Source organism: Scylla paramamosain, chromosome 41, assembly GCF_035594125.1.
Source record: "Scylla paramamosain isolate STU-SP2022 chromosome 41, ASM3559412v1, whole genome shotgun sequence".
In the NCBI taxonomy this organism is placed as follows: Eukaryota; Metazoa; Arthropoda; class Malacostraca; order Decapoda; family Portunidae; genus Scylla; species Scylla paramamosain.
The window spans coordinates 5,647,762-5,674,202 of NC_087191.1; the positions used below are offsets into that span (position 1 = coordinate 5,647,762).

A 26,441-nucleotide genomic window follows, 5' to 3' on the forward strand; every position below is an offset into this window, starting at 1 on the left:
TTCAAACCTCACAGGACATCACCATCATTGCCAAAGATCAACCATAACACCATAACACCATCCCTAAAATCACCAATGCACCACGACACCATCTTCCAAGGTCAACACCACAGCCTCCACTCACAAAATGGCTGCCGGTTTGACCTTTGATCCCCTGAAACAAATCCCCTCAAACCACCTCCACACTCTCACTCCATCACCAATCCACACCAAGATTCTTCCCTGAGAGACGCCTCCCCTCCGTTCTACCTCACGACCCTAGGCGTTCTGCTTTCCCCTCCTTGGAATGTGTTGTTGCCCACTCAAGCTCCCCTCGTTTTAACATATTTCCACCTCAATTATACTTCTTCCCTTATACATACAAAGATACAGAGAACTTAAATTACGAAAGGAATAATACTACATGATATAAAATGAGTAAATAACCCTTACACTAACTTATAGCCAATAATAAGGACAGTGTCTGAAAGGCAGGTAACCGGAACACGAGGGACACTAGGAAAACGTGTTCACTTTCAAGGCAAACTTGGCCAATAACATGACAAAATGTAATGGAAGGCTTTGCTGAAGATGTAGTGGAGGGCTTGGTTGAAGATGCGAGGGAGGTAACACTTTCCAATACAGAAAACCTGTTGCAGACAGTAACTGAAGCAATGATGTTCTTACAGGAATGGGGAGAAAAAATTGATTGTTGAGAAAGGTGGGAAGATGTTGCAGCCTTATTACCTGTGGTGGAGGTAAAAGAAGTAAAGTGGAGGGAGGAGGCATATGTATTTGTCCCACCATCTATCTGTATATAAAGAAGTTCCCACCAGGCACTACCAAGACTAATGAATTTTGAATTAGCTATCTAAAGGATGTCCTGCTCAAGGCGGTATATCTTTCATTGTCGAGAGCGTAGTGGATGATCTTCCATGCAAATTAAGTAATAATGCATAAACGCATTCGCATTAAAAATAGGGTGGGAGTTAAGGGCAGAGCAGTGACCACACCGGGGAAGATAGTTGTTCCTCCCACGACCGAACTCATAACACAGGTAACATTGCAATGCACGATCGATCAAAGGCTTTACTGGGAGAGAGAGGACCGATCTTAACATGGTTTGGGACAAAAGAACCATAGAATGTTAGCATTATCATATTACCATTGCCTTTAATCTTGGCTTTTCATGGAACATTATCTGGACATAACTGAACGATGTCATCTTTTGAGAGTTCGTACAAGTTCTGGTTGTAAATACGTCCTCTACAGTAACTGAATGTTCGGTGTGGCTTGCTTGATAATAAGACTCCATTAGAAGAGCATGGTAAATGGAGCATCATCATCACCTGTTTTAAATCTTTAGCTCGGATCAAGACACCTTTTCCATATTTCTTGATGTTTTGCAGCGTGAATAAAGTTTCCTCGACCTTGCCAATAATATGCTAAAAGCCAATAAGGTGTTGGTAGGTGGCAAAGTTTGGGAGCTCGTTCTTCTGCATCATCAAAGGCATTAGGACAATAATCATTCTCGCTGTCAGCTATATTGCTTGATCGAATGACTTCAGCAATAAAGTTGTTCTCTCCAAGACGCAGATAATTTATTGTTTCAAGAGCAGCTTTGGCATGTAAATGCCATGTAACACCGATTAGAGAGACAATCACCATCATTGAGACGGATACGGGGAACTATTCCGAAAGACATAAGAAATGAGTGAATAGCACGGTATGACATGGAGGCATTAATGTTGTGACATTAATGATCATGAGAGTGTCAAGACAGGACTCAACAGCTGACCCAAGGCGTCTTTCACTTTGGGAAACAACAGCAGGGGGAGTACGAGTTCCCGCCTGCACAAGCCATCACAGCCAGAGGGTGACGTCTCGAGGGCTTGATCGATTGCCTCTCTAGGATCAGGGGAGTTTTTATATTTACCGATATGGATACTATAAAAATAAATTGGCTCCAGGGGCCAAGGGAGGCAGTCTACTGGGACAACGATGGGAGCAAGCGCTGGCCGCCAGATACAGGGTACCTCGTCCCCAGGAAGGCCAGTCGTTTTAAAAACTCAAAAGTTTGTCCACAATGGAGCTAAGATCTTCCTCCACTACGCATCCCAGCTCAGACACCCAACCATCCAGTTCTGGACGCCTTCAAAAGGTGGCCCCTTTGGTGAGCAGCACCATTGACCCGTATTGGCAGTTTAACTCTATGAACCATCTAATTTGGTCCCTCAATGGCGATCTTGCTAATATGGGCAGGCCTCTCTCCCTAAGTAGGGCGGAGCAGGGACCGAAGCACCCTCTAGCCTCGCTTGCCAGATCATAGGGACACGCAAGCCCCCCCCCCCCTTCACTCCCACCACGACAAAGCGGTTTGCATTTGGGAGGGTTTCAGCAAGTGCTGCTGAAAATTACTCTCTCAAGTGAGAGAATAATTTACAAACCTATAAAACTTATGAAGGCGTGGATCATTAAGCAACTGATCATGAAAGGGAATATGGACCTTATCTGCATGGAGTTGTCAAATGTTGGTACAAGAGTGACCTTGCAAGCAATCATAACTGGATTAATTTCGATCGATGTTTACTACATAGAGAACTAAAGATCGCTTGGTTACTAAAAAAAAAAAATAAAATAAATGAATAAAAAGAAACAGTAGAAAGTCTCTCTTCAACCAGCCAGACAGAACACTGGTCCCAGCCAAGCCCTCAAGATTATGCTACATTCTTTTTTGTGTTTCTTGACGTTCAGTTTCATCCTCTCAAAATAGTAAGAGGCATAATTTGTTGGCAAAGCTACTCAAATAACTCGTCATCTTCCCCCTCAGTAATGGACTTGCCTTTCACCCACGGTCGTCTGCTGATCACCCAGCTAGCTGTTTCCGTAAAGCCTAAAGAAAGGGCTCAAAGCTCGTACTGACACACCTTTGAGTAAAACTGAGTCCACTCACACTGGACAGCGAGGTCACAACCCCTCGGGTTACATCCCATACCTACTTGCTGCTAGGTGAATAGGGGCTACACACTCGCCCATTTGCTTCGCCGCACATGGGATTCGAGCCCGGCCCTTCTCAGTTGTGAGCCGAGCGTGCTAACCACTGCACTGCGGAGTGTGTGTGTGTGTGTGTGTGTGTGTGTGCGCGCGCGTGTACGCGTGCGTGCGTCCGCGCGCGCGTTAGTCACTGTATTAAACATTCGGAAACTCGGCTGTAAACCAAGCACCTTTTGGTAATCCCTGGTACCTCTCTCCTATATCTTCAATGCAGTTGATGCAATGTGAATATAAACCCAGTCAACATCTATTGATCTAACGTTTTGGTCCACTTGGGGTCAATATATATATATATATATATATATATATATATATATATATATATATATATATATATATATATATATATATATATATATATATATATATATATATATATATATATATATATATATATATATATATATATATATATGAAGAGTTCGTCTTGCCTATACAGTAGTCATAATCCATCCAGCCTTTGTAGTTTGCTCACAGTAATGTTTTAAGAATACTAATCTCTGTGGGACAGTTAGTATGAGAGAGAGAGAGAGTTGGTGGGCGTGTCACATCCCCATCCCTCCTCCTGCTCCCCTCCTCCTCCATCTCATGAGCCAGTAAACACGCGGGGAACAGTCCTTTGTTTAGTCAGATTGTTGTAAGTGGGCCGAGAAGACGTGGTGACGTGAGGATAGAGTACTGGCACATAACAGATCTATATTTATATATGTTAGAAAACGCTTATTAGTACTGTATATGAGTTAGAGAAAGTTAGATGAGAGAGATTCTCTGCCGTACAGTAAGACCTACTTTCTCCAGGGGTTATAGCGTTTCAGGGTGGTATTGGCCCATCTTCTGTAAATGTTACTGTGCAGCAGAAGGAGGTAATGTTTATATGAGTGTGGGTGGTTTTGTTTCTAGAGGGCGATAACTCACAAAACATTATAATCCTCATAATTGTTTATCCCTTGTCGTAGCTGTGCCTCTTAGAACGTGGTGGTGCAATTCTTTCTCAGCAAGTTGATGTGTGTTCGGTGCCTGTTGGGCATCTGTTATTCCTTTCTCCGTGTTCAGGATCTCACTTGTTTAATTCACCACAGACCAGGGGGAACCTGTGCAAGTGAATGTGCGGCCTGCAATAGACTGTGAAGGAGGCAGTTTAGGGAAGTTAGGCAAGTTAAAGGCAGCTGTGAGTGGGGTGGAACTTGTGTCGTAACAATATGCATATATTGGTGTTGTAACAATAAGTATATATTGTTACAACACCTCTCTCAAAGCTGCTACCAATGGGTCAGTCTCCCTAAGCCACCTTCTGTGTAGTTTAGTGCAAGGCCCAAATATTTATTTACAGGGTCTTTCTTTTCTTCTGCAACGATTAGCATAGGTGAGGCCGCCACTCCGTTTTTACCTGAACATGGAGAAAGGAGTAAACAAATGCTCAACAAACTTTGAGCGCAGTGCACTCGCTGGAAAAGAATCGTATAACCAACCACGTGCTAGTGGGTGGGGGCACAGCTAGGAAAAAGGACACACATGTATGAGGTTTATAATATTCTGTGAGCTATCTCCCAACTAGAAACAAAAATGCCCAGAGTCACAAAACATTATACCATCCTGCTGGCCAACAGTATATTTGCAGTTTCCAAGAGGACAGGCCAGTACCACCAACAGATAATTTCTATATCCTTTGGGTCTAAAGCTCCCAGCAGAAGTCCTACAAACAGTTGCATTTTACAGCACAAGACACTAAAGATACAAAGACACGCAGCCAATAGACAAAAAGGAAAGACATCCAACCGTTCTTGGATACGCCAGGATAGTCGTCTAGCGCCGAGGAATCGGTGTCAAAGATCTCTTCAAATTTCAGAGGCATGACAACCATAGGCAGGCTCCTGGTGACTCCTATCCTACTCATGGAAGCAGGAGCTTACTACTCTGAATACTTAAATAATGTCTACTTAAAGGATATGTATATCCTCCCTTGCTCCACCTCTTTTGATACGCGTCTTTACTCTGGCTTGGATGGACACCATTTGGTCGTGGGAAAGCATCTCTACCTCGTGTCTTGGGCAGTGACTTAGGCTGGGAAGGAGTGCGAAGGGGGGAAGGGGGGAGGAAGCGGGCCGCCTCTCGCCTCGCACTCTACACAGCTCAAAATCTATATCAAAAGAACATCATGTTTAGAAAATTGTTATTGGCTAAATACACGGGCTGGATGGAATCTGATTACTCTATATGCAAAATTGACTGTTCTACTATATAATATATTAGACTCAACATGTCTAATATATTATATGTGACTCGGTGCAGGGCTTAATTACGAGGGTACAGGGTCCCTTCATACTCCTGCACCCTTTACACAACCGGTCGTAACGTCAGGTCACATTAATGAGGTCGCTGGCCTGTTTTTATCCACCTACAGGCAAAGGAGATAATACACCAACCAATTCCAACAGCTGGGTAACAATCGATCGACATGTTCTAGGGAAAAGACAAATATAACAAGCGACAACACATATAGTGTCGAGGTATAAAACCCCTTTAGACTATCATCCTCAGGAACAAAATCCACCCACTGTCCAACAGCGCGCTATAGCTTCTAGCCGAATAATGTCATTTACGGCTTCCTGGACGGCAGGCCTTGTCAGGGCCTGAGAACGGAGTAACGTTTACTACACAGCACTTCACTTAAGTCCTCTGCAGCTGAGCAGCCTAAGGCAGCAGTACCATTTAACACCAAACAACTACGCAGACAAAGTGACATGAATACTGACAAGTGCTCACAAAGAAACAGGAGGGTAATTCACCGCTCACTAGTGTACCAAGTACTCGACTTGTTTCAGCACTGCCGAGGAGTCACGTCCTCAAAATAAGTGTGTCACAAATAACTACACTCGCCGGCAGACTGATGTGGAGACTCCTATAGCTACTTGAATAAGCCGGGGCGTACGTCTGGTACTTACTCAATTATCCCCTTAAAGCAACTGACCCTTTTAAGCTGTAGTACCTTCCCAGTTTCAGCCGAACAACACTGTTTGCCTTAGTATGTTTATCTCTCGTGGTGGCTGGACGATGACTAACTTGAGAGCATGAGGCAAACGTTCCCCACACTACTACTATGGATGGATGCAAAGGAGGTGGGACGGGGCCACATACATACGAGTATATACACTACCCGCTGCCGCGCCTCATGCCCGCGCTGGCTCATATGAATATGACACTTCTGAAAATTTTAGTGACGAAACTATGAAGGCTGGATGAATACTGATTACTTTATTGTCAAGAGCAACTCTCCGACTTAATACTGGGTGAGATCCAAATTCAATGAACAAAAGGAAGTAAGGAAAATTAAGTGGGGAATAGGAGTGACTCTGAGTGAAGGTTATACTAAAAGTCACAGGCTGAGCTATGTGTCAGATAAGCACCAAAGTCTCGTCCATAGCCTCTCTCTCTCTCTCTCTCTCTCTCTCTCTCTCTCTCTCTCTCTCTCTCCTTCCTTCATTTTCCGCTTCCTACTCTCTCTTGTTGTTTCTTTCATTCGTTCTTACTTCTCTTCGTTTTACATTGTTGCTCGCACCAATATATATATATATATATATATATATATATATATATATATATATATATATATATATATATATATATATATATATATATATATATATATATATATATATATATATATATATATATATATACACACACACACACACACACACACACACACACACATACTCGCAGAGTGTATTGTATATTAAAAACAGGGAAGGTAGAATATTAGAGAGAGAGAGAGAGAGAGAGAGAGAGAGAGAGAGAGAGAGAGAGAGAGAGAGAGAGAGAGAGAGAGAGAGAGATTAGTCTGGCGCGTCTTGTGACGCGACAGATGCTAATATATCTATTTTATTTTTCCCACTTTTTATTTTAAAATATTGAAACCACTATATCTGTAAGAGTAACAAGTAAAGTTTATAACGAAAACCGAGTACCCCTTCAGTGAATTGGAGCAAAGAGAGAAATTAAATTTTATGAATGCTGATAAAGTGAGCGAGTGAGAGTGGGGCACGTCCATGCTGTCTGGTGTGTTAGGTTTCTGTGACCATCTAGTTTTAAGTGACCAAGTGCGTGTGCAGCCTTATTTGTACTGCCAGATGTATGGCAAATTCATTCCCAGCCACAGTGATGCACAGGCTTCCCTGGACCCCCGTTAGGATATCTAGCATTACCTATTTTGACCTAAATGACGTGAAGCATTACCTAACCTAACCTAAGTTATGTGTAACAATACCTTACTTAATCTAACATTCCCTAATCTAACCTAAATGATGCATAGGAATAGCTAATCTGACCTAACTGGGGATGTTTCGCCCTTTGTGGACCCCCGCCTTAAGGATAGTAATCAAACCTAGCATTACCTAACACATAACTTGTAGAAATATATAATCTATAATAAAATTACCTAATCTAACCGAAATGAAATGTTGACTATTGTTGTTGAATGGTTTTGACTCAAATGTGTGTGTTGCTGTGGATGAGAGTAAATGTGTCGTACGTCTTGAAGTAAAAATAGGACTGCGCGCGCACTTGGTCACTTGAAACTTATGGTCATTTGAACCCACTACACTGGCTCCCCATCTCCCTTTTTCCGTCCCCTCCCCTGTTCTACATTTGTACGAAATACAGTATCCATACTGTGTGAGCAGGCACTTATCCTCTCTCCTCGGAATTTTTATTTATTTATTTATTTATTTATTTTATTTTATTTTTATTTATTTATTTATTTATTTTTTTTTTTTTTGTCATTGTGTGTCAAATGTGATTAGTCCCTTTGTCTTGTTAGTTGTCCTTGTTTTGACCAGAGGACCCGGTGTATATTAGCGAATGATTCGAGGTTTTAAGGATGAAACGTCTTCAACCAATTGTCAAACTTTAAATGAGTGACATACTGAGCTTGCTAGAATGCTGAAGCTTCAGCGACTAATGCAAGTATCTAGTGGGCCAATTTTGGTAAGCAGATCCATCCAACCCTCTCCTCTTTCCCCAGGCTCTCCGATTTTAAGATGGTTTGAGCCTGTTATCTTGGAAATCAGAGACGAGTTGGATTCAGTGTCGGGTGTTGTAATATTCAGCTGGGTAGTGGGTGGACAGCCTGTTGTGCAATATTTGTCCAAGGGATATTATGGGCTCGTGTTTGTGGTATCGTTTCTGTCTGCCTCTCCCATCGCAAGTCCTTTCTCAGCTATTGTGAGAAGTTGGCGTTGTATTTTGTATCTTCTCTGGTTGCGTGAAACAGGATGGTGACCTCTGAAGCTTCATAAATGTTTGTGATCAGCAGAGTGCCTGGATTAGTTTTGTTTGTGCCCTGCACTAAACCACAAGAAAGGAAGCCTAGGGAGAAGCTGGCCCGAAGTAGAGGTAGCCGTGAGAGGGCTGAATATATATATATATATATATATATATATATATATATATATATATATATATATATATATATATATATATATATATATATATATATATATATATATATATATATATATATATATATATATATATATATATATATATATATATATATATATATATATATATATATATTGTTACGCCTGAGTCCAAAGAGAAAATTTTCAATAGCATCTGACTTATTACTGATCCCAACCCCAACGTGCCAGAAAGTGAAAGGGAAAGGTTTCTAGACACAACTTACAAAAACATGGTATATTAACCCAAAGATAAGTTAAATTACATAAACATGATTACCAGGGTACATCAACCATAAAAGGAAAATAGATCCACGATAAAAAGTAGAAAATTATGCTACTTCACTCCTTACTAATGTCTCATTATAGTTACAAGAACACTGCACATTGCATAAAATAATAACTCTAGAAGGCAATAATGAAAAATTGCATAGAACACTCCACCCAAAATTACACAAAATAATGGGGGTATTCAGCTGAATAAACCCAAAAAAATCACAGGAAGCTTTTTCACTACCAAAGGTATCACAAAATAAACCTCCTGACTTATTATACATATAAATCACTCATGACACACTTTCAAGGAGGAGTGTATTCGGGAATAGAGGAATCACATTGTCTTAGGGTTTATCAGAGAAGGGGTCAAGGTACAATCACTGGAGCAAATCCATGGGAGGAAAATAGGAAAAATGGCAGCACGAACCTGGGCTGAAACTCAACACCTCAAGACTCGGCAAAACACCCTCAAAATACAGGTGTCACTGCAAGCAGAGCTCACTTATTGGAACACCCTACCCTTTACAAGCACAAAGGTGTAATAAATAAGAAGATAACATTCAAAATACTCAAGTGAGGGGCGAAGGATGATGGAGGGAGGCGGACAGGCCAGGGCACGTAATGGCAGCTCAAGTGTCTGTGTCTGCCAGCGGAACGGGCAGCGGGTGACTAATGCCACACACCAGACATCTGGTGGAATATGTGGGAAAGTAGTAAGCAATACCACAAGCCTACTTCACAAACAAATAAATAGAAATCACAGAAACATATTGAATATAAATTATTCAACATAAAAAGAAATAGGGAATACATTACACGCCCCCAGAAAGGTAGACAGAACATCGGAGGGAAGTTGTGGCTGGACAAACCATCTGCAAGAACATTATTCACTCCCTTGATATGATGAATAGATAGGCAATACTCTTGAAGAAACAGGCTCCAACGGGTAAGTCTTTGATTCAAAGGGTGATGGTCCGTGAAAACAGTATCATAGATTCAGAGGGTGATAAATACACAGGAAAAAAAAAAAAAAACTGAAGTGCCATAATCATAGCAAGCAGTTCTTTTCAATAACATAATATATATATTTTTTTTTCTGACCAGAATTTTTTTTTTCTTTTTTGCTGAAATAGCAAATTGAGTGGTCTACATCATTTTCTTCATCGTTTTGCATTAGAACTGCACCAGCACCAATATTGCTGGCATCAACTGCCATGTCAAAATTGGGTGAAACCAAGATGGGTTGACACATCAACAGGTTTTTAATACTTTCATAAGTCATTTGGCACTGTGCTGACCACACAAATTTCTTATCCTTTTTCAGCAAGTCCATTAGGGACACAATCACTCTTTTCATCAGTGTCTGCTGTCCTTTCGACTGCAGTAACAAGACTACAAACCACACTAGGCAAAGGCTGAGGGCGAACATAGGGCTTAAGCATATCAATGTGGCAAATTTTGATGTTTCAATAAAATAGTCTGTAGCACTGATCCTATGACACACTCGATATGTCCTACAAAACTTAGCAAACAGTGGGTGGCCAGGGAGAGGTAATAACACCAGGACCTCATCATTTTCATTGAACTCTCGTTCATGAACATTCTTATCGTACCACTCTTTCATAGTTCGTTGTGACTGCTTGAGGTTAGACTGGGCCATCTATAAGCTGTGGGAAAGAAAGAAGGAGGGTGTGTGCCACCACTCCACATCTCTTTCACCAGCCTTTGGGGTCCTCTCACTTCATGTCCGAAGACCAACTCGTTGAGAGAAATGCCCAGAGACGCTGTTAGGACTTCCCTTGTGGCAAACAACAGAAACGGGAGTCCTTTATCCCAATAATTTCCAGTCTCATTGCATTATTTCCTCAACAAGAGAGTATACTACGAATGAGTACAGCCTCGTTGTACCTGGTTGCAGAATCTAGGATAGTGAGTAGGTGATATTTCGTCCAAAGAGATGCTGTAAAGTGGGAATAGGTAACAACGGACTCACAGGGATGGCTTGATTTGGTTTCCTCACGGATGACGTGCCCCGACGTATTGTGCCACATCCGCGGTCATGCGAGGCCAGTGGAAGCGCGAGTGGAGACGTTACAGATGGCCAGCAAGGGAAGTCCCGTGTGCCATCTTGAGTAACTGTTTTCTACATTGCTGCAGAATGACAATTTAGTGAGAATTCCACACACCTTCATCAACTCACATATGAGCGGGTCTCCACCGTCTCCACAACACATCTTTCAAATAAAACCATTCTCCTTTCTCATGTTCACACTTACTCTTGTGCACAGCAACACGCCTCAAAGAACATATTTTAGGGCCATTTTTCTGGAAATCGCAAAGATGCTCTATAGTTACATTTTCAAGTGGAGGAGGCACTTCTGAATTAAACATATCAGCCAGAGAATTATCCTCTACAGGGGGCAACACTACATCATCTCCATATCTCTCCTCATTCACTTCCTTCTCCGCTACATTAACATTCACATCAGGGAGAGACTCAATTGCTACTCATTGAGCGTGTAACAGCATATACATTGAACACCTCTAGGAATGTTAATGTTTCTCAACATTAACAGTGACGGGGATGGTTACCAGTACTTTAGACAAGACAGGGTTAGGAAAAATCTTTGCTCCAGCCACATCATTTCCAAGTAAAAGTGTCAAACCTAGTGCAGGCAAACTCTCAGCTACTCCAACATCTGCAGTAACATTAGGTAAATCACAAGAAATGTCCACTTTGACCGTAGGGTAGGTATCAAAACCTGCTACTCCAAGGAGGAGACAGTAGACACCTGCCGAAACGATAATTACTCCCAGTGAGGTCTAAAGCACTGTTCAGTGGGTGCTGTGAACTTATCATTAAACCCAGCTGTGACCTCACTGAACGATTCCCTTTGTGTCTCACAACACAAGGGGGCAGTCACAGCCTGCCCTCTAAAGACAACTCTCTTCCTCCACACAAAACTACAAGCACCTAATAACACACACACCCTTCACTCAAAAATTTTAAAGTGATCATGGCGACTCCTACACCAGCCTCGGAGTCCCCATCTGGGGAGGGGACCATAAATGTCCCCAAGTCCGACTGCCTTTCTGTCGACGACCCTAAGTGTCTTGACACCCCCCACTTTTTCTTCATTAACTTCTGCAACATTCGCGGTCTAAGATCTAATTTTCAATCTGTAGAACACCACCTCTCCTCTTCTAAACCTCATCTTCTTTTCCTCACTGAAACTCAGGTGTCTGAGGCAACTGACAGTAGCCCCTTTTCTTTTCCCTCCTACTTTCTCTATCCTCATTTTCGATCCAAAGCTGGATGCTGCGTTTATGTGCGCAATGACTTAATCTGCTCTCGTGCCCACGCTCTTGAATCTTCTGAGTTTTCCACCATCTGGCTACGACTACAGAGTCACTCTCATACTAAATTTATCTGTGTTGTATACCTCTCTCCTAACTCCTCTGACTATAAGAAATTCTCTGACTATTTAACTTTCAAAGTGGATCACATTCTGACCCTCTTCCCTTTTGCAGAAATCTCCATTCTTGGAGATTTCAATGTTCACCACCAGATTTGGCTTTTCTCTCCCTTCACTGACCATCCTGGTGAACTAGCCTACAATTACAATTACTATCCTCCATGACCTAGAGCAATTGGTGCAACACCCTACTCGTATTCCTGACCGTCTTGGAGATACGCCCAACATTCTTGACCATTTCCTGACCTCTAATCCTTCTATTTATGCTGTCACCCTTTCTTCTTTGGGCTCCTCCGATCACAATCTCATATCTTTGTCTTGTCCTATCACTCCAGTCCCTCCTCAGGATCCCCCTAAGCGAAGGTGCCTCTGGCGTTTTGCCTCTGCTAGTTGGGGGGACCTGAGGAGGTATTTTGCTGATTGTCCTTAGAATGACTACTGCTTCCGTGTCAGAGACCCGTCTTTGTGTGCTGAGAGCATAACAGAGGTGATAGTGTCTGGCATGGAGGCATACATTCCTCACTCTTTTTCTCGTCCTAAACCTTCTAAGCCTTGGTTTAACACAGCTTGTTCTCGTGCTATACGTGATAGAGAGAGTCTGTTCTCAAACTAGCCAAAAACTCCTTCATTAACAGAAAATGTCAAAACATTTCAAGATCTAACTCCCCTCGTGATTTCTGGCATCTAGCCAAAAATATCTCCAATAACTTTGCTTCTTCTTCTTTCCCTCCTCTATTTCAACTAGATGAAACCACTGCTATCACATCTATTTCTAAAACTGAACTCTTTGCTCAAACCTTTGCTAAAAACTCTACCTTGGACGATTCTGGGCTTGTTCCTCCCTCTCCTCCACCCTCTGACTATTTCATGCCACCTATTAAAATTCTTTGCAATGATGTTTTCCATGCCCTCGCTGGCCTAAACCCTCGGAAGGCTTATGGACCTGATGAGGTCCCTCCTATTGTTCTCCGAAACTGTGCCTCCGTGCTTGTACCTTGCCTAGTCAAACTCTTTCAGCTCTGTCTGTCAACATCTACCTTTCCTTCTTGCTGGAAGTTTGCCTACATTCAACCTGTTCCTAAAAAGGGTGACCGTTCTAATCCCTCAAACTACCGTCCTATTACTTTAATTTCCCGCCTATCTAAAGTTTTTGAATCTATCCTCAACAGGAAGATTCTTAAACATCTATCACTTCACAACCTTCTATCTGATCGCCAGTATGGCTTCCGTCAAGGCCGCTCTAGTGGTGATCTTCTGGCTTTCCTTACTGAGTCTTGGTCATCCTCTTTTAGAGATTTTGGTGAAACTGTTGTTGTTGCCTTGGACATATCAAAAGCTTTTGATAGAGTCTGGCACAAAGCTTTGATTTCCAAACTACCCTCCTACGGTTTTTATCCTTCTCTCTGTAACTTCATCTCAAGTTTTCTTTCTGACCGTTCTATTGCTGCTGTGGTAGACGGTCACTGTTCTCCTAAATCTATTAACAGTGGTGTTCCTCAGGGTTCTGTCCCGTCACCCACTCTCTTCTTATCATTCATTAATGATCTAAACCAAACTTCTTGTTCTCTCCACTCCTATGCTGATGATACCACCCTGCACTTTCCACGTCTTTTCATAGACGTCCAACGCTTCAGGAGGTAAACATATTATGCAGGGAAGCCACAGAACGCCTGACTTCTGATCTTTCTTAAATTTCTGATTGGGGCAGAGCAAACTTGGTATTGTTCAATGCCTCAAAAACTCAATTCCTATCTCTATATTCTATCTATACTCTATCTATACTCTATACTCTATCTATCAACTCGACACAACCTTCCAGACAACTATACCCTCTTCTTCAATGACACTCAACTGTCACCCTCTTCTACACTGAACATCCTCGTTCTGTCCTTTACTTATAATCTGAACTGGAAACTTCACATCTCATCTCCAGCTAAAACAGCTTCTATGAAGTTAGGTGTTCTGAGACGTCTCCGCCAGTTTTTCTCACCCCCCCAGCTGCTAACTCTGTACAAGGGCCTTATCCGTCCATGTATGGAGTATGTTTCACATGTCTGGGGGGGTTCCACTCATACTGCTCTTCTAGACAGGGTGGAATCAAAAGCTTTTCGTCTCATCAACTCCTCTCCTCTAACTGACTGTCTTCAGCCTCTCTCTCACCGCCGGAATGTTGCATATCTAGCTGTCTTCTACCGCTATTTTCATGCTAACTGCTCTTCTGATCTTGCTAACTACATGCCTCCCCTCCTTCCGCGGCCTCGCTGCACAACACTTTCTTCTTTCTCTCACCCCTATTCTGTCCACCTCTCTAACGCAAGAGTTAACCAGTATTCTCAATCATTCATCCCTTTCTCTGGTAAACTCTGGAACTCCCTGCCTGCTTCTGTATTTCCATCTTCCTATGAGTTGAATTCCTTCAAGAGGGAGGTTTCAAGACACTTATCCATCAATTTTTGACCACTGCTTTGACCCTTTTATGGGACTGGAATTTCAGTGGGCATTTTTTTTATTAGATTTTTGTTGCCCTTGGCCAGTGTCCTTCCTACATGAAAAAAAAAAAAACTCTCTTTACTATCCAATGGTTTTCCAGTTGGGTTCACTAGCGGGGTTCCAGTCGCTGCTGTGTCCCGAAGTACTGTAACATCATGAACTCTGCCATTCATTGTAACCTTACCAGGAAAAACCTGGGGAACAAGAATCCATGGCAGAAGAAGTACTAGACAAGATTACATTACCATCTGCAGATCTCTCAGCACCCGATGTCTTACCACTACCTAGTTCCGAGTGTCAGGTGAGGTCCAAGGATCTATTACATTGGTCCTCTCTGCTCCTGCGGCAGGCACCTTCTCTTCTGTGAAATTGAACACATTATTTCTCTGGCTAGTATTTTTACATTGTTTAACCTTTCCACAGTGTGTCCTGGTTTCTTACTGTAGTTACAAAAATAGAGGAGAGGATTTCTGGTATAATGGGTAGAAGAGAGAGAATGTCTGGGATTCTGATGAGAATGTAGGGATCAAAGAGGGGAGTTATTCTTGAGAACAGTGGATCTAGGAACATTAGTTCTAGGAGGGGGTTGGAAGTCAGATTTTGGGAAGTCTAGGAGAGAATTGTCCATAAGCATGAGGGTGAAAGTAAGGTGAGTTAGAGGGTACTGGACAGTTATATAAGAGACGAGGACCACTCGAGTCACCACCATACTCGTATATTGCCCATCTATTTACTGTGAAATGATCAGCCTTAGAGGCGGCTACTTTCAGCTCACCTCCGTCCATCTCCTAGTCCATAAAATAGAGTTCTCTGTCTTTAGGAATTCTCATTAAAAATTGTTCAACCAACATAAGGTTGTACAGCTTGATCCCATCATCACTATCACCATCACCTATTACACCAGTGGACCTAAGCCACATTAGGAAAGAGTGTTCTAATCTAGTAACAAAATCTGTGTGAGACTCCTCAGTCTTTTTTTTTTTTTTGTAATTTCCTGAAGTGCTGTCTGTATGCCTCTGGAGTCAAAGTGTAAACTTTGAGTATTTCTGACTTATGGTGGTCATAATCACTACACTGACTGAATGAGAGAGTGTTATGAAGTTTACGTGCTTTTCCCTTGAAGCCAGTTTGAGCAACAATCGACCACTCGTTGTGAGGCCACTTAAATCCCAGAGCAGTCTTCTAAAATGTGTTAAAGAATTCCAAGACATCAGACTCGTTGAAAGGTGGAATAACTTTGAGTCTATCTGAAAAATGTTTACGAATACTAGACTGAGCTGCAGAATGATCATAGGTCACAGCTCTTATTTCTAGTGTTCTAGCCTGCAACGTTCTATCAGACTCATTTGCTGATTTTCTAGTTGTTGTTCAAGGCTAATTTTAAGTTAGTTTCAAACATAAATCACTCATGACATACTTTCACGGGGGGATAGGAGAATCACACTCTCTTAGAGTTTATCAAAGTACAATCACCGGGGCAAATCCATGAGAGGAAAATAGGGAAAATGTCGGCACGAACCTGGACTGAAACTGAACATCTCAGGACTTGGCTAAACACCCTCAAAATACACGTATGACTGCAAACAGAGCTCACTTATTGGAACATCCTATCCTTTAAAACCACAGGGCTGTAATAAAAAAGAACATAACATTCACAGTACTCAAGTAAGGGGATGATAGAGGTAGGCGGACAGGCCAGGGCAGATCGAGAGTGTCTGTGTGCCTGTCGGCGGAAAGGTCAGCGGACGACTAATGCCACACACCAGAAACATCTGGTGGAACATGTGGGAAATTAGTAAGCGCTACTAAGGATGAAAATTTAATGCAGGTACACACGTCACTTGGGAAATGAGATGTTTCATGTGGAACCAACATAATATTTTTTATTTCATATTTTAAGGCATTGATACATGACAAAAAGTAAATAGAAAACACAGAAACGTATTGAATAGAAATTATTCAGTATTAAAAAAATATGAAACACATTAATATATATATATATATATATATATATATATATATATATATATATATATATATATATATATATATATATATATATATATATATATATATATATATATATATATATATATATATATATATATATATATATATATATATATATATATATATATATATATATATATATATATATATATTCTTTTTTTTTTTTTTTTTTTTTTTTTTTATGTAGGAAGGACACTGGCCAAGGGCAACAAAAAACCAGTAAAACAAAATGCCCACTGAAATGCCAGTCCCATAAAAGGGTCCTATGACTTGAAGGAATTCAAGTCATAGGAAGGTGGAAATACAGAAGCAGGCAGGGAGTTCCGGAGTTTACCAGAGAAAGGGATGAATGATTGAGAATACTGGTTAACTCTTACGTTAGAGAAGTGGACAGAATAGAGATGAGAGAAAGAAGAAAGTCTTGTGCAGCGAGGCCGCGGGAGGAGGGGAGGCATGCAGTTAGCAAGATCAGAAGAGTAGTTAGCATGAAAAATAGCGGTAGAAGACAGCTAGAGATGCAAAATTGCGGCGATAAAAGAGAGGCTGAAGACAGTCAGTTAGAGGAGAGGAGTTGATGAGACGAAAAGCTTTTGATTCCATCCTGTCTAGAAGAGCAGTATAAGTGGAACCCCCCTCAGACATGTGAAGCATACTCCATACATGGACGGATAAAGCCCTTGTACAGAGTTAGCAACTGGGGGGGGTGAGAAAACTGGCGGAGACGTCTCAGAACACCTAACTTCATAGAAGCTGTTTTAGCTAGAGATGAGATGTGAAGTTTCCAGTTCAGATTATAAGTAAAGGACAGACCGAGGATGTTCAGTGTAGAAGAGGAGGACAGTTGAGTGTCATCGAAGAAGAGGGGATAGTTGTCTGGAAGGTTGTGTTGAGTTGATACATGGAGGAATTAAGTTTTTGAGGTATTGAACAATACCAAGTTTGCTCTACCCCAATCAGAAATTTTAGAAAGATCAGAAGTCATGCGTTCTGTGGCTTCCCTGCGTGAAATGTTTACCTCCTGAAGGGTTGGACGTCTATAAAAAGACGTGGAAAAGTGCAGAATGGTATCAACAGTGTAGGAGTGGATAGTACAAGTAGTTTGGTTTAGAAAATCATTAATGAATAATAAGAAGAGAGTGGGTGACAGGACAGAACCCTCAGGAATGCCACTTTTAATAGATTTAGGAGAACAACAGTGACCGTCTACCAGAGCAGCAATAGAACGGTCAGAAAGGAAACTTGAGATGAAGTTACAGAGAATAGAAGCCGTAGGAGGGTAGTTTGGAAATCAAAGCTTTGTGCCAGACTCTATCAAAAGCTTTTGATATGTCCAAGGCAACAACAACAGTTTCACCAAAATCTCTAAAAGAGGCCAAAATGATCAAGACTCAGTAAGGAAAGCCAGAAGATCACCAGTTGAGCGGCCTTGACGGAACCCGTACTGGCGATCAGATAGAAAGTTGTGAAGTGATAGATGCTGAAGAATCTTCATGTTGAGGATAGATTCAAAAACTTTAGATAGGCAGGAAATTAAAGCAATAGGACGGTAGTTTGAGAAATTAAAACGGTCACCCTTTTTAGGCTGAATGTAAGGAAACTTCCAACAAGAAGGAAAGGTAGATGTTGACAGATAGAACTGAAAGAGTTTCACTAGGCAAGGTGTAAGGAGGGAGTCACAGTCTCGGAGAACAACATGAGGGACCCCATCAGGTCCATAAGCCATCCAAGGGTTTAGGCCAGCGAAGGCATGGAAAACATCAATGCAAAGCATTTTAATAGGTAGCATGAAGTAGTCAGAGGGTGGAGGAGAGGGAGGAACAGGCCCTGAATTGTACAAGGTAGAGTTTTTACCAAAGGTTTAAGCGAAGAGTTCAGCTTTAATAATGGATGTGATAGCAGTGGTGCCATCTGATTGAAATAAAGGAGAGAAAGAAGAAGCAAAGTTATTGGATATATTTTTGGCTAGATGCCAGAAGTGATTAGGGGAGTTAGCTCTTGAAAGATTTTGATACTTTCTGTTAATGAAGTTTTTGGCTAGTTGGAGAACAGACTTGGCATGGTTCTGGACAGAAATATAAAGTGCATGACATTCTGGTGATGGAAGGCTGAAGTACCTTTTGTGGGTCACCTCTCTAACATGTATAACACGAGAACAAGCTGTGTTAAACCAAGGTTTGGAAGGTTTAGGTCGAGAAAAAGAGTGAGGAATGTACGCCTCCATGCCTGACACTATCATCTCTGTTATGCGCTTAGCACACAAAGACGGGTCTCTGACACAGAAGTAGTAGTCATTCTAAGGAAAATCAGCAAAATACCTCCTCAGGTACCCCTAAAAAAACCCAAGAGGCAAAACGCCAGAGGCACCTTCGATTAAGGAGATCCTGAGGAGGGATTGGAGCAATAGGACAAGATACAGATATGAGATTGTGATCGGAGGAGTCCAACGGAGAAGAGAGGGTGACAGCATAAGCAGGATTAGAGGTCAGGAAAAGGTCAAGAATGTTGGGCGTATCTCCAAGACGGTCAGGAATGCGAGTAGGGTGTTGCACCAATTGCCCTAGGTCGTGGAGGATAGCAAAGTTGAAGGCTAGTTCACCAGGATGGTCAGTGAAGGGAAAGGAAAGCCAAAGCTGGTGGTGAACATTGAAGTCTCCAAGAATGGAGATATCTGCAAAAGGGAAGTCAGAATGTGCTCCACTTTGGAAGTTAAGTAGTCAAAGAAGTTCTTATAGTCAGAGGAGTTAGGTGAGAGGTGTACAGCACAGATAAATTTAGTTTGAAAGTGACTCTGTAGTCGTAGCCAGATGGTGGAAAACTCGGAAGATTAAAGAGCATGGGCACGAGAGCAAATTAAGTCGTTGCGCACATAAACACAACATCCAGCTTTGGATCGAAAATAAGGATAAAGAAAGTAGGGGGGAACAAAAAAGGGGCTTCTGTCAGTTGCCTCAGACACCTGAGTTTTAGTGAGGAAAAAAAAAAAAATGAGGTTTAGAAGAGGAGAGGTGGTGTTCTACAGATTGAAAATTACATCTTAGACAGCGAATGTTCCAGAAGTTAATGAAGAAAAATTTGAGGGAGGCGTCAAGACACTTAGGGTCGTTGTCAAAAGGGCAGTCTGACATGGGGACATTTGTGGTCTCCTCCCCAGATGGGGACTCCGAGGCTGGTGTAGGAGTGAACATGATCATTTTGAAATTTTGAGTGAAGGGTGTGTGTGTTATTAGGTGCTTGTAGTTTTGTGTGGAGGAAAAGAGTTGCCTTTAGGGGGCGGCTGTGACTGCCCCCTTGTGTTGTGAGACACAAAGCGGAAACGTTCAGTGAGGTCAGAGCTGGATTTAATGATAATTTCACAGCATCCCTTGATCCAGTGCTTTAAACGTCACTGGGAGTAATTATCGTTTCGGCAAGTGCCTACTGCCTCCTCCTTATATATATATATATATATATATATATATATATATATATATATATATATATATATATATATATATATATATATATATATATATATATATACATATATTTTTTTTTATTTACATATTTACTTTTCCTTTTTTGGTTATATTTAAAAATGGTAGCATTAAAGGGCAAATGCTTCTGAATCCAGTTTTGCTTCAAACTCGGGTAAAAGCGACGCAAACCCAAGAGTTGTTTAAGCAGGTGTAATGCAATAAGCAAATCTTATACATTTGAATGGTTTCAATAGTGGGCAAATATTAGAACGAAGGAAAAATGTCATACCGGCGAACGATTAATAATGGTTTTAGTATCATTTGCCTATCGTTCAGATCTTGCCAAAACATTGTCACGAAGGAACTCAACATAAAGCTCCACAACTTGACACGAACCCACAGGTCACACGAGTGTGTGCATAAATCTTCTAAAACTTGTGTAATGGAACCAATGCCTTTCCGAGGTTGTCATTGGTGAAAGCTGGGTCTACGGCAGCGGCCCAGAAATCAAGCAACATCATCAAGTTCACTCTTAACGAAGAAAATGTTAAAAGTTAAAACCAATGTCAAAAGCATTTGCTAATATGTTGCTTTGTCATGGAAAGAATCGTCCACGCTGAATTCCTCCCTGCAGATCAGCTAGTGAACCAACACTTTTAAGTCGAGGTCCTGTGAGGCGTTTGAGAGATAATTTGTGAAGGAATCTTCTAGGTAAGTGGCACCCACAGAACTGGCTTTTACGTCACTGCAATGTACAGACTCACGCCTCTCTATCCATTCAATAGTTATTACCTAAAAACAGTACGGTAATGTTCCCACACTTGTCTTACTCTCATGTTTTTAGAAATCAAAGTTTTCACTGAAAAGGTGTTGATTTGACAATGTCACGGAGATCCAAAGCAAAAATGCGGATAGTGAACAGCCTTAAAGCAGGGGCGGGCATCCTTCTCAAGGCATAAGACAGATGAAACTTTCAGGAGCAGCCCGTTGATAGGAGTGATACATGAAAACTCCATATTGATTTTATACAAAAAATTGTATTGAAATGCGTATATATTAGTGAGAACATTGTCGCTACTTGCCGCTTCGAATGTGTTTCAATGACCAATCAATAATTTTTGAGAAGAACTGTACACAGCAATTAATATAATGGGTACTACTAAACGCTGCGATGAATATACTCAATATAATTTTGTAACTTGCCAGAAGGAAGGGCGAGGTCACGGAAAAAGGACCTCATAACGGGGACGACACGAGCGCAAGTGTCCAGGTCCACATCCTCAGATACATGCAACAAGGTGAGAAAAATACACAAACTTATCATTCGCCTTTCACAAACGCAGCTTAACCTCTAAGACGGTGATGGTCAAGCATGTGTCTGTCTGCCTTACAGCTTCACACTGAGGTCGTTCAGGTGTACAGTTGACGTCCGTGATCAAAGTCAGGGCCTGTATTATACAAACCGTCACAACTACTAGTAAGTCCAACGGTTATAGGATAAAAAGTGGATAATTTCAGACATAACCGTCAAAAATTCCTATGATCAACCATAAACTCCTTTAGACGATAATAAAATAACACAGGATGCCATGTTTAGGTTCACCCTGTCTTAAGATACCCACCCGAGGAATATTTTCCGAAGAAGGGACGTGCTTAACGAGCTCAGTGATGCTGATGTTATGAAGAGATACCGTCTAACCAGGAACGGTATTTTTTTATGTTATCAGTCTCGTGAGAGAAACCTTACTGAGTGACACCAACAAGAGAAACCCTCTTACCCTTGAGCTGAAGGTCATCATAACAATGACTTATCTTACCACCAGAAAAATGCATATGTGCAGCAGGGATGACCTTGGCCCAACGTAACTCACCATCACCCAGACCATTAATGCCCTTGCAGATATGAACATTATTATCAGTTTTCCCACCACCCAACATATTATCGAGGCAAACGAGGCAGATTTCTTCAACATTTTTAATATACCCGGGGTTATTTCAATTTATAAAAATCATTTGAATTTAAACAAAAAATCATGAATGGAAAAAGAAAAAACTCTATTCAACCAAACATAAATTAACTTATAATTGTGCCACTGAATTCCATAGTAAGAAGCCATCCCTTTCAGTTAATATGCCGTTTCAAAACTTATAAAATTTGTTTAGCCAATATAACTATTTTGCATTTCTTCTAAGGAAAGGAAGAAATGAACCTTATCTAATCTTACCGAACCTAACTAAAACTAACCAAACCTTAAAAAAAATAAACTCAGTCAAATGCAACCTAAATTAACGAAAAGTAATACTGACTCAACTTAACCCATAACTTAAGTGTCGTAATTTCGTTTCTTTTGCTTGCACACCTTTCAACTGAAATACGTTTTGCGTATTTTCTCAAAACGAATCCTTATTTTACTATGCCTAACTTTCCCAAAGCTCATAACATGAAGTAAAAACATTTTAAAATCCAAAAAAATATTTTTATGAACCAATTTCATTCCATATATATAGAGTTGACAAATTGTGAGTGGTGTGTTCAAGCGGCCGACGGTGTTGTTGGATTACTCATATGTGACCGACGATTTCTGACGGCCATAAGATGCTCATGAATTCTGTTAGCAATGACGGTTAGCATTATATAAAATGCGAGATCAGGCAAGCGTGCCATTATGAGTCGAAGTTATCAGCGTGGGTAAGTTTTTTTATCTAATTTTATTTATTTATTTATTTATTTATTTATTTATTTATTTATTTTTAAGAGAGGAAAGTGGTAATTTCTTCTGCAAGTCACATACACAGGACGGTGTGAGCCCAGGACTCAACCAGCGAACTATGCAGGACAAGAGCAGGTCGCCATAGCGTTTGCTGACCTCGTCCATCAATGCCTGGAAATGGGGAAGATAAGGTTGCAGGAGAGGATGGAGTTGATGACCTTCAAAATGACAGATATGACATCAGCAATTTTGACTGACATGGCGCACATGGACTTGGTGGATGATGCGTTGCGCTTTGTGTATGGGCTGTGTGTCCGGCGGCCTAACTAGTAGTTAGGCAGCGCCTTTCTTCTCCCAAGTAATCGTTGGGACACCGTTGGTCGCCACGCACTCCTTCTGGAATGCTGCTCCACACACTGAATTTCGGTGTCGAAGATGCCTTGCCCAGTTGTGGTGCTGTGCTGGACAAGTTGGAGGAATTCCTCATACACCTGGAGGTTAGCCGAACGGTGACCATGGTACACCACGGCGATAAGGCTTCACCCGGCACGCAAGGATGCAGAAGACCTCATAAGCGGCGGCCGTCACCTAGCTTGTTGACCTCAGCAGTCTGCTTGCAGAAGACCGAAGTTGTTTACTGCAAGTTGCCGGATGGTCAAGCGATGATATCATTCCTCTCATCAAGAGACATTGACGCAATGTTTGGTGTTCGGTGCTCTGTCTTTCTTTTGGCTCCGCACGTCGAACTCTTTGAAGACAACTGCAGTCTTAAAGCATATGAGGGATTTGGTATGTCCAAAACGCTCGATGAAGATTAACTTTTGATTCCACTTACATTTGAAGATTGCATTAGTGTTTTGGCAGAATTTAGTTATTTTTGGTAGTTTTGCGGGCAAGTCGGATTGCAATGGTAATATCAAGCAAGGTAGCGGTCCGAATGCTACCCTCTTTGGGGCCATTTATAGTTTGTGGGTATTAGGTGTTCCGCCTTTGCCCAAGAGAGTTCCAAAGGTGCTTCCAAAAGTGGGAATAGTAAGATCGATCCCCAAATGTTATTACTTCAAAGAAAATAACAGTAACATGAAAAGAGTAAACCTAAACTTCTTTGTCGAAACAGTCCGGAAACATTTCGATAGCACCTTTCTTGTTTTAGGAATCTTTTCAAGTGATTAATAAGATAATTAATTGAAAAGAAAAAAAAACAGTAATATTCAGGTCAGGTTGGGTATTAAGGCTTCTTAATTGTTTTTCGTATGATGCTAGTCTGAAAAGTGCATCGTGTTCATCATAACATATTGTTGGTAAATATAGTAGGCTACTTCATTATCCCTTTAAAGAAAAAGCCAAAGGAAGTGTCATTTGCTTATTGATGAAAAGAAAATAAATAATTAAAAAATAAGTAAATAAATAAATAAATAAATAATGATGGTTTTATATTTTGGATGCATGGTGGTATACAATTAATCTCATAATCAAAATCCTTTTTAAATTAATCAATCAATCATACAATTAAACATAACAAAGATATTATAGAAATATTGATTTTTTTATCTTAATTATGTCGATACAGATGCAATGGTGTCATTATTACCAATTCCTGAACAGTGTTGTTGTGTACTTTTCATAGCCCAATGTTCTCTGAACATATAACCTAACCGACATGACTTAAAAGGAGTTCCAAAATCAACTATAATGGGGCTGGAACAGCAAAACTCAAGCATTTATGAGTTAATTTTCAATAGTTTAAGTTTTCTCCTCTGTAATCAAACAACTTTTGATGGTTTCTGGCAAGGCATCCTTCATGGACTCGGAAACCATGTTAGATGAGAGTCTTAGTAGGAAGCTAGCCAGTCCGTGACTTCTTCTATGGTGAACAGCTTGTAATCTGATGCCGTCATCATAAAGTTTCTGATAGAGCTTTTAGTCGCCTGGAGTTCAACCATGCTTCTGGCTGCAGGAAGAATACAGGAGATGAATGAGTGCAACATGTAATTAACTTGAACCAATAGTAAATATGAATATATGCCAGATATCCGGTTAGGAAAGTCACATATTCACTGAAATGGAAAATAAAGTCATTCTCTTCTGCAAGCTTATGGCCAAATGCTTTTATCGCCATAGATTGTAAGTTACAAGACGTAAATATGAACAATGACAAGTTCAGTCCCAAAGCGCTCAGCTGTTTGCTATTGGAATATGGAGCTTGTTATGTTTTAGCTACAAAGATACACCGTCTTATTTTAATTTTACCTTTATTTACGAAAATCTTGATGTGTTATCAAGTGACACCGTCAAGATGGCAATAACCACCATTGCTGCTCTCCCTCTCTCCCTCTCTGCCACTCATCCCCCACCAACTTTTAGTGCGTTCATATCTAAATGTCCTGTAACTTCTAAGCTGTCATTAAAAGTATTTCACTATAGAATGTTTCCGACTTAGAGTAGAATGATTTTATCTTTAATTTCTGTATGTGACTTTCCTGAACCTCAAATATATAGTGACCGCAGTGTTGCGGCGCCTTAACTTCAATCGATCGATCAATCAATCAATCAAATGAAAAAAAAAAAAAGTAGAAACAGGATTTCCTAACCTTCCCCAACAACATTTGTCCAAGGAGCACACGACATCTTTGCAGTGTAGGAGCCGTTTTCTTGTTTATTTGTTTCCACCAGACATGGGTTGCCCAGAAAAGAGACACCTGCACCGGGTTGCCTGAATCACGCCTGCATGTAAGTGTTATTGCACAACATACACAATGACAGTCTCACCTAAGTGGCGAGTCCTTGTACAGGTATAACATTAGGAAAGTATGAAACTACAGAAAGAGTAACATACCTATCACTGCAGTTGAAAAGTTTAACAACGTACTAAAAACTTATAATGGTGCTTGAAAGGAGTCTATAATGATGAACTTACCCGACCATAAAAACTATGGCGTCGACAGCCTGAGGGAGAAGCTTGTTGAGGGTGGAGCCTGCCTTGCATGGAGGCACTGCGACGTCCAGCATTACCACCACTATGAGACTGACCAAGAGAGATGGACGCATTGTGAGGGTCTGAAGGGGAGTGGATCTTGTGGTGGCGGTGGAAGTTGCTGGTGAGGTGTGTGTTGACTACCAGACTGTCTCGCCTTAAAAAGCAGTGGGTTTCTCATGTCGTGTCTCTTTCGCCAACACGTCTACACAATTATGGAAACTGAAAAATTTATACAATGTGCTTCCAATTATAGCTATGAACCTCCTTACTTTCCACGACATTGAAGTGTTTGGGTGGAAAATTTCTTTCTGTGGTTGTTCGATTCTAAAAAAAAAAAAACTTTCCTTACAGCCGCAAACAAATTGCTTAATTCCTGAATTCCCAACCGCTCTCTCTCTCTCTCTCTCTCTCTCTCTCTCTCTCTCTCTCTCTCTCTCTCTCTCTCTCTCTCTCTCTCTTATTAGCAGTAGAAATAGTAGTATTAATAGTAGTAAATTTTCTAAGCTTGTAACTGATATTCTACAAATACAATAGTTTTCGATTCATTTGTATATTTT

The 26,441-nt window shown here is 41.0% G+C and overlaps 1 protein-coding gene across 1 annotated transcript; it reads right to left on the minus strand.

Annotated features, from left to right (window-relative positions):
• Nucleotides 1-24,323: 24,323 nt before the first annotated feature.
• Nucleotides 24,324-26,062, minus strand: LOC135093126 (scygonadin-like). Its single transcript, XM_063992033.1, has 3 exons — nt 25,825-26,062; nt 25,499-25,620; nt 24,324-24,858 (listed from the first exon to the last, which is right to left on the minus strand). Exons 1-3 carry the CDS (start codon nt 25,953-25,955, stop codon nt 24,740-24,742), a joined length of 372 nt encoding a protein of 123 aa, XP_063848103.1. The 5' UTR covers nt 25,956-26,062; the 3' UTR covers nt 24,324-24,739.
• Between the last annotated feature and the right edge of the window lie 379 nt (nt 26,063-26,441).

Bases quoted from the DNA above. Each gene is read 5' to 3' on its own strand.
- LOC135093126 (XM_063992033.1), bottom strand. From the start codon at position 25,955: ATGCGTCCATCTCTCTTGGTCAGTCTCATAGTGGTGGTAATGCTGGAC. The intron at 25,621-25,824 runs GTAAGTTCATCA...GGCGTGATTCAG, and splicing joins GCCATAGTTTTTATGGTCGG to GCAACCCGGTGCAGGTGTCT. The intron at 24,859-25,498 runs GTTAGGAAATCC...TTCTTCCTGCAG, and splicing joins GACAAATGTTGTTGGGGAAG to CCAGAAGCATGGTTGAACTC.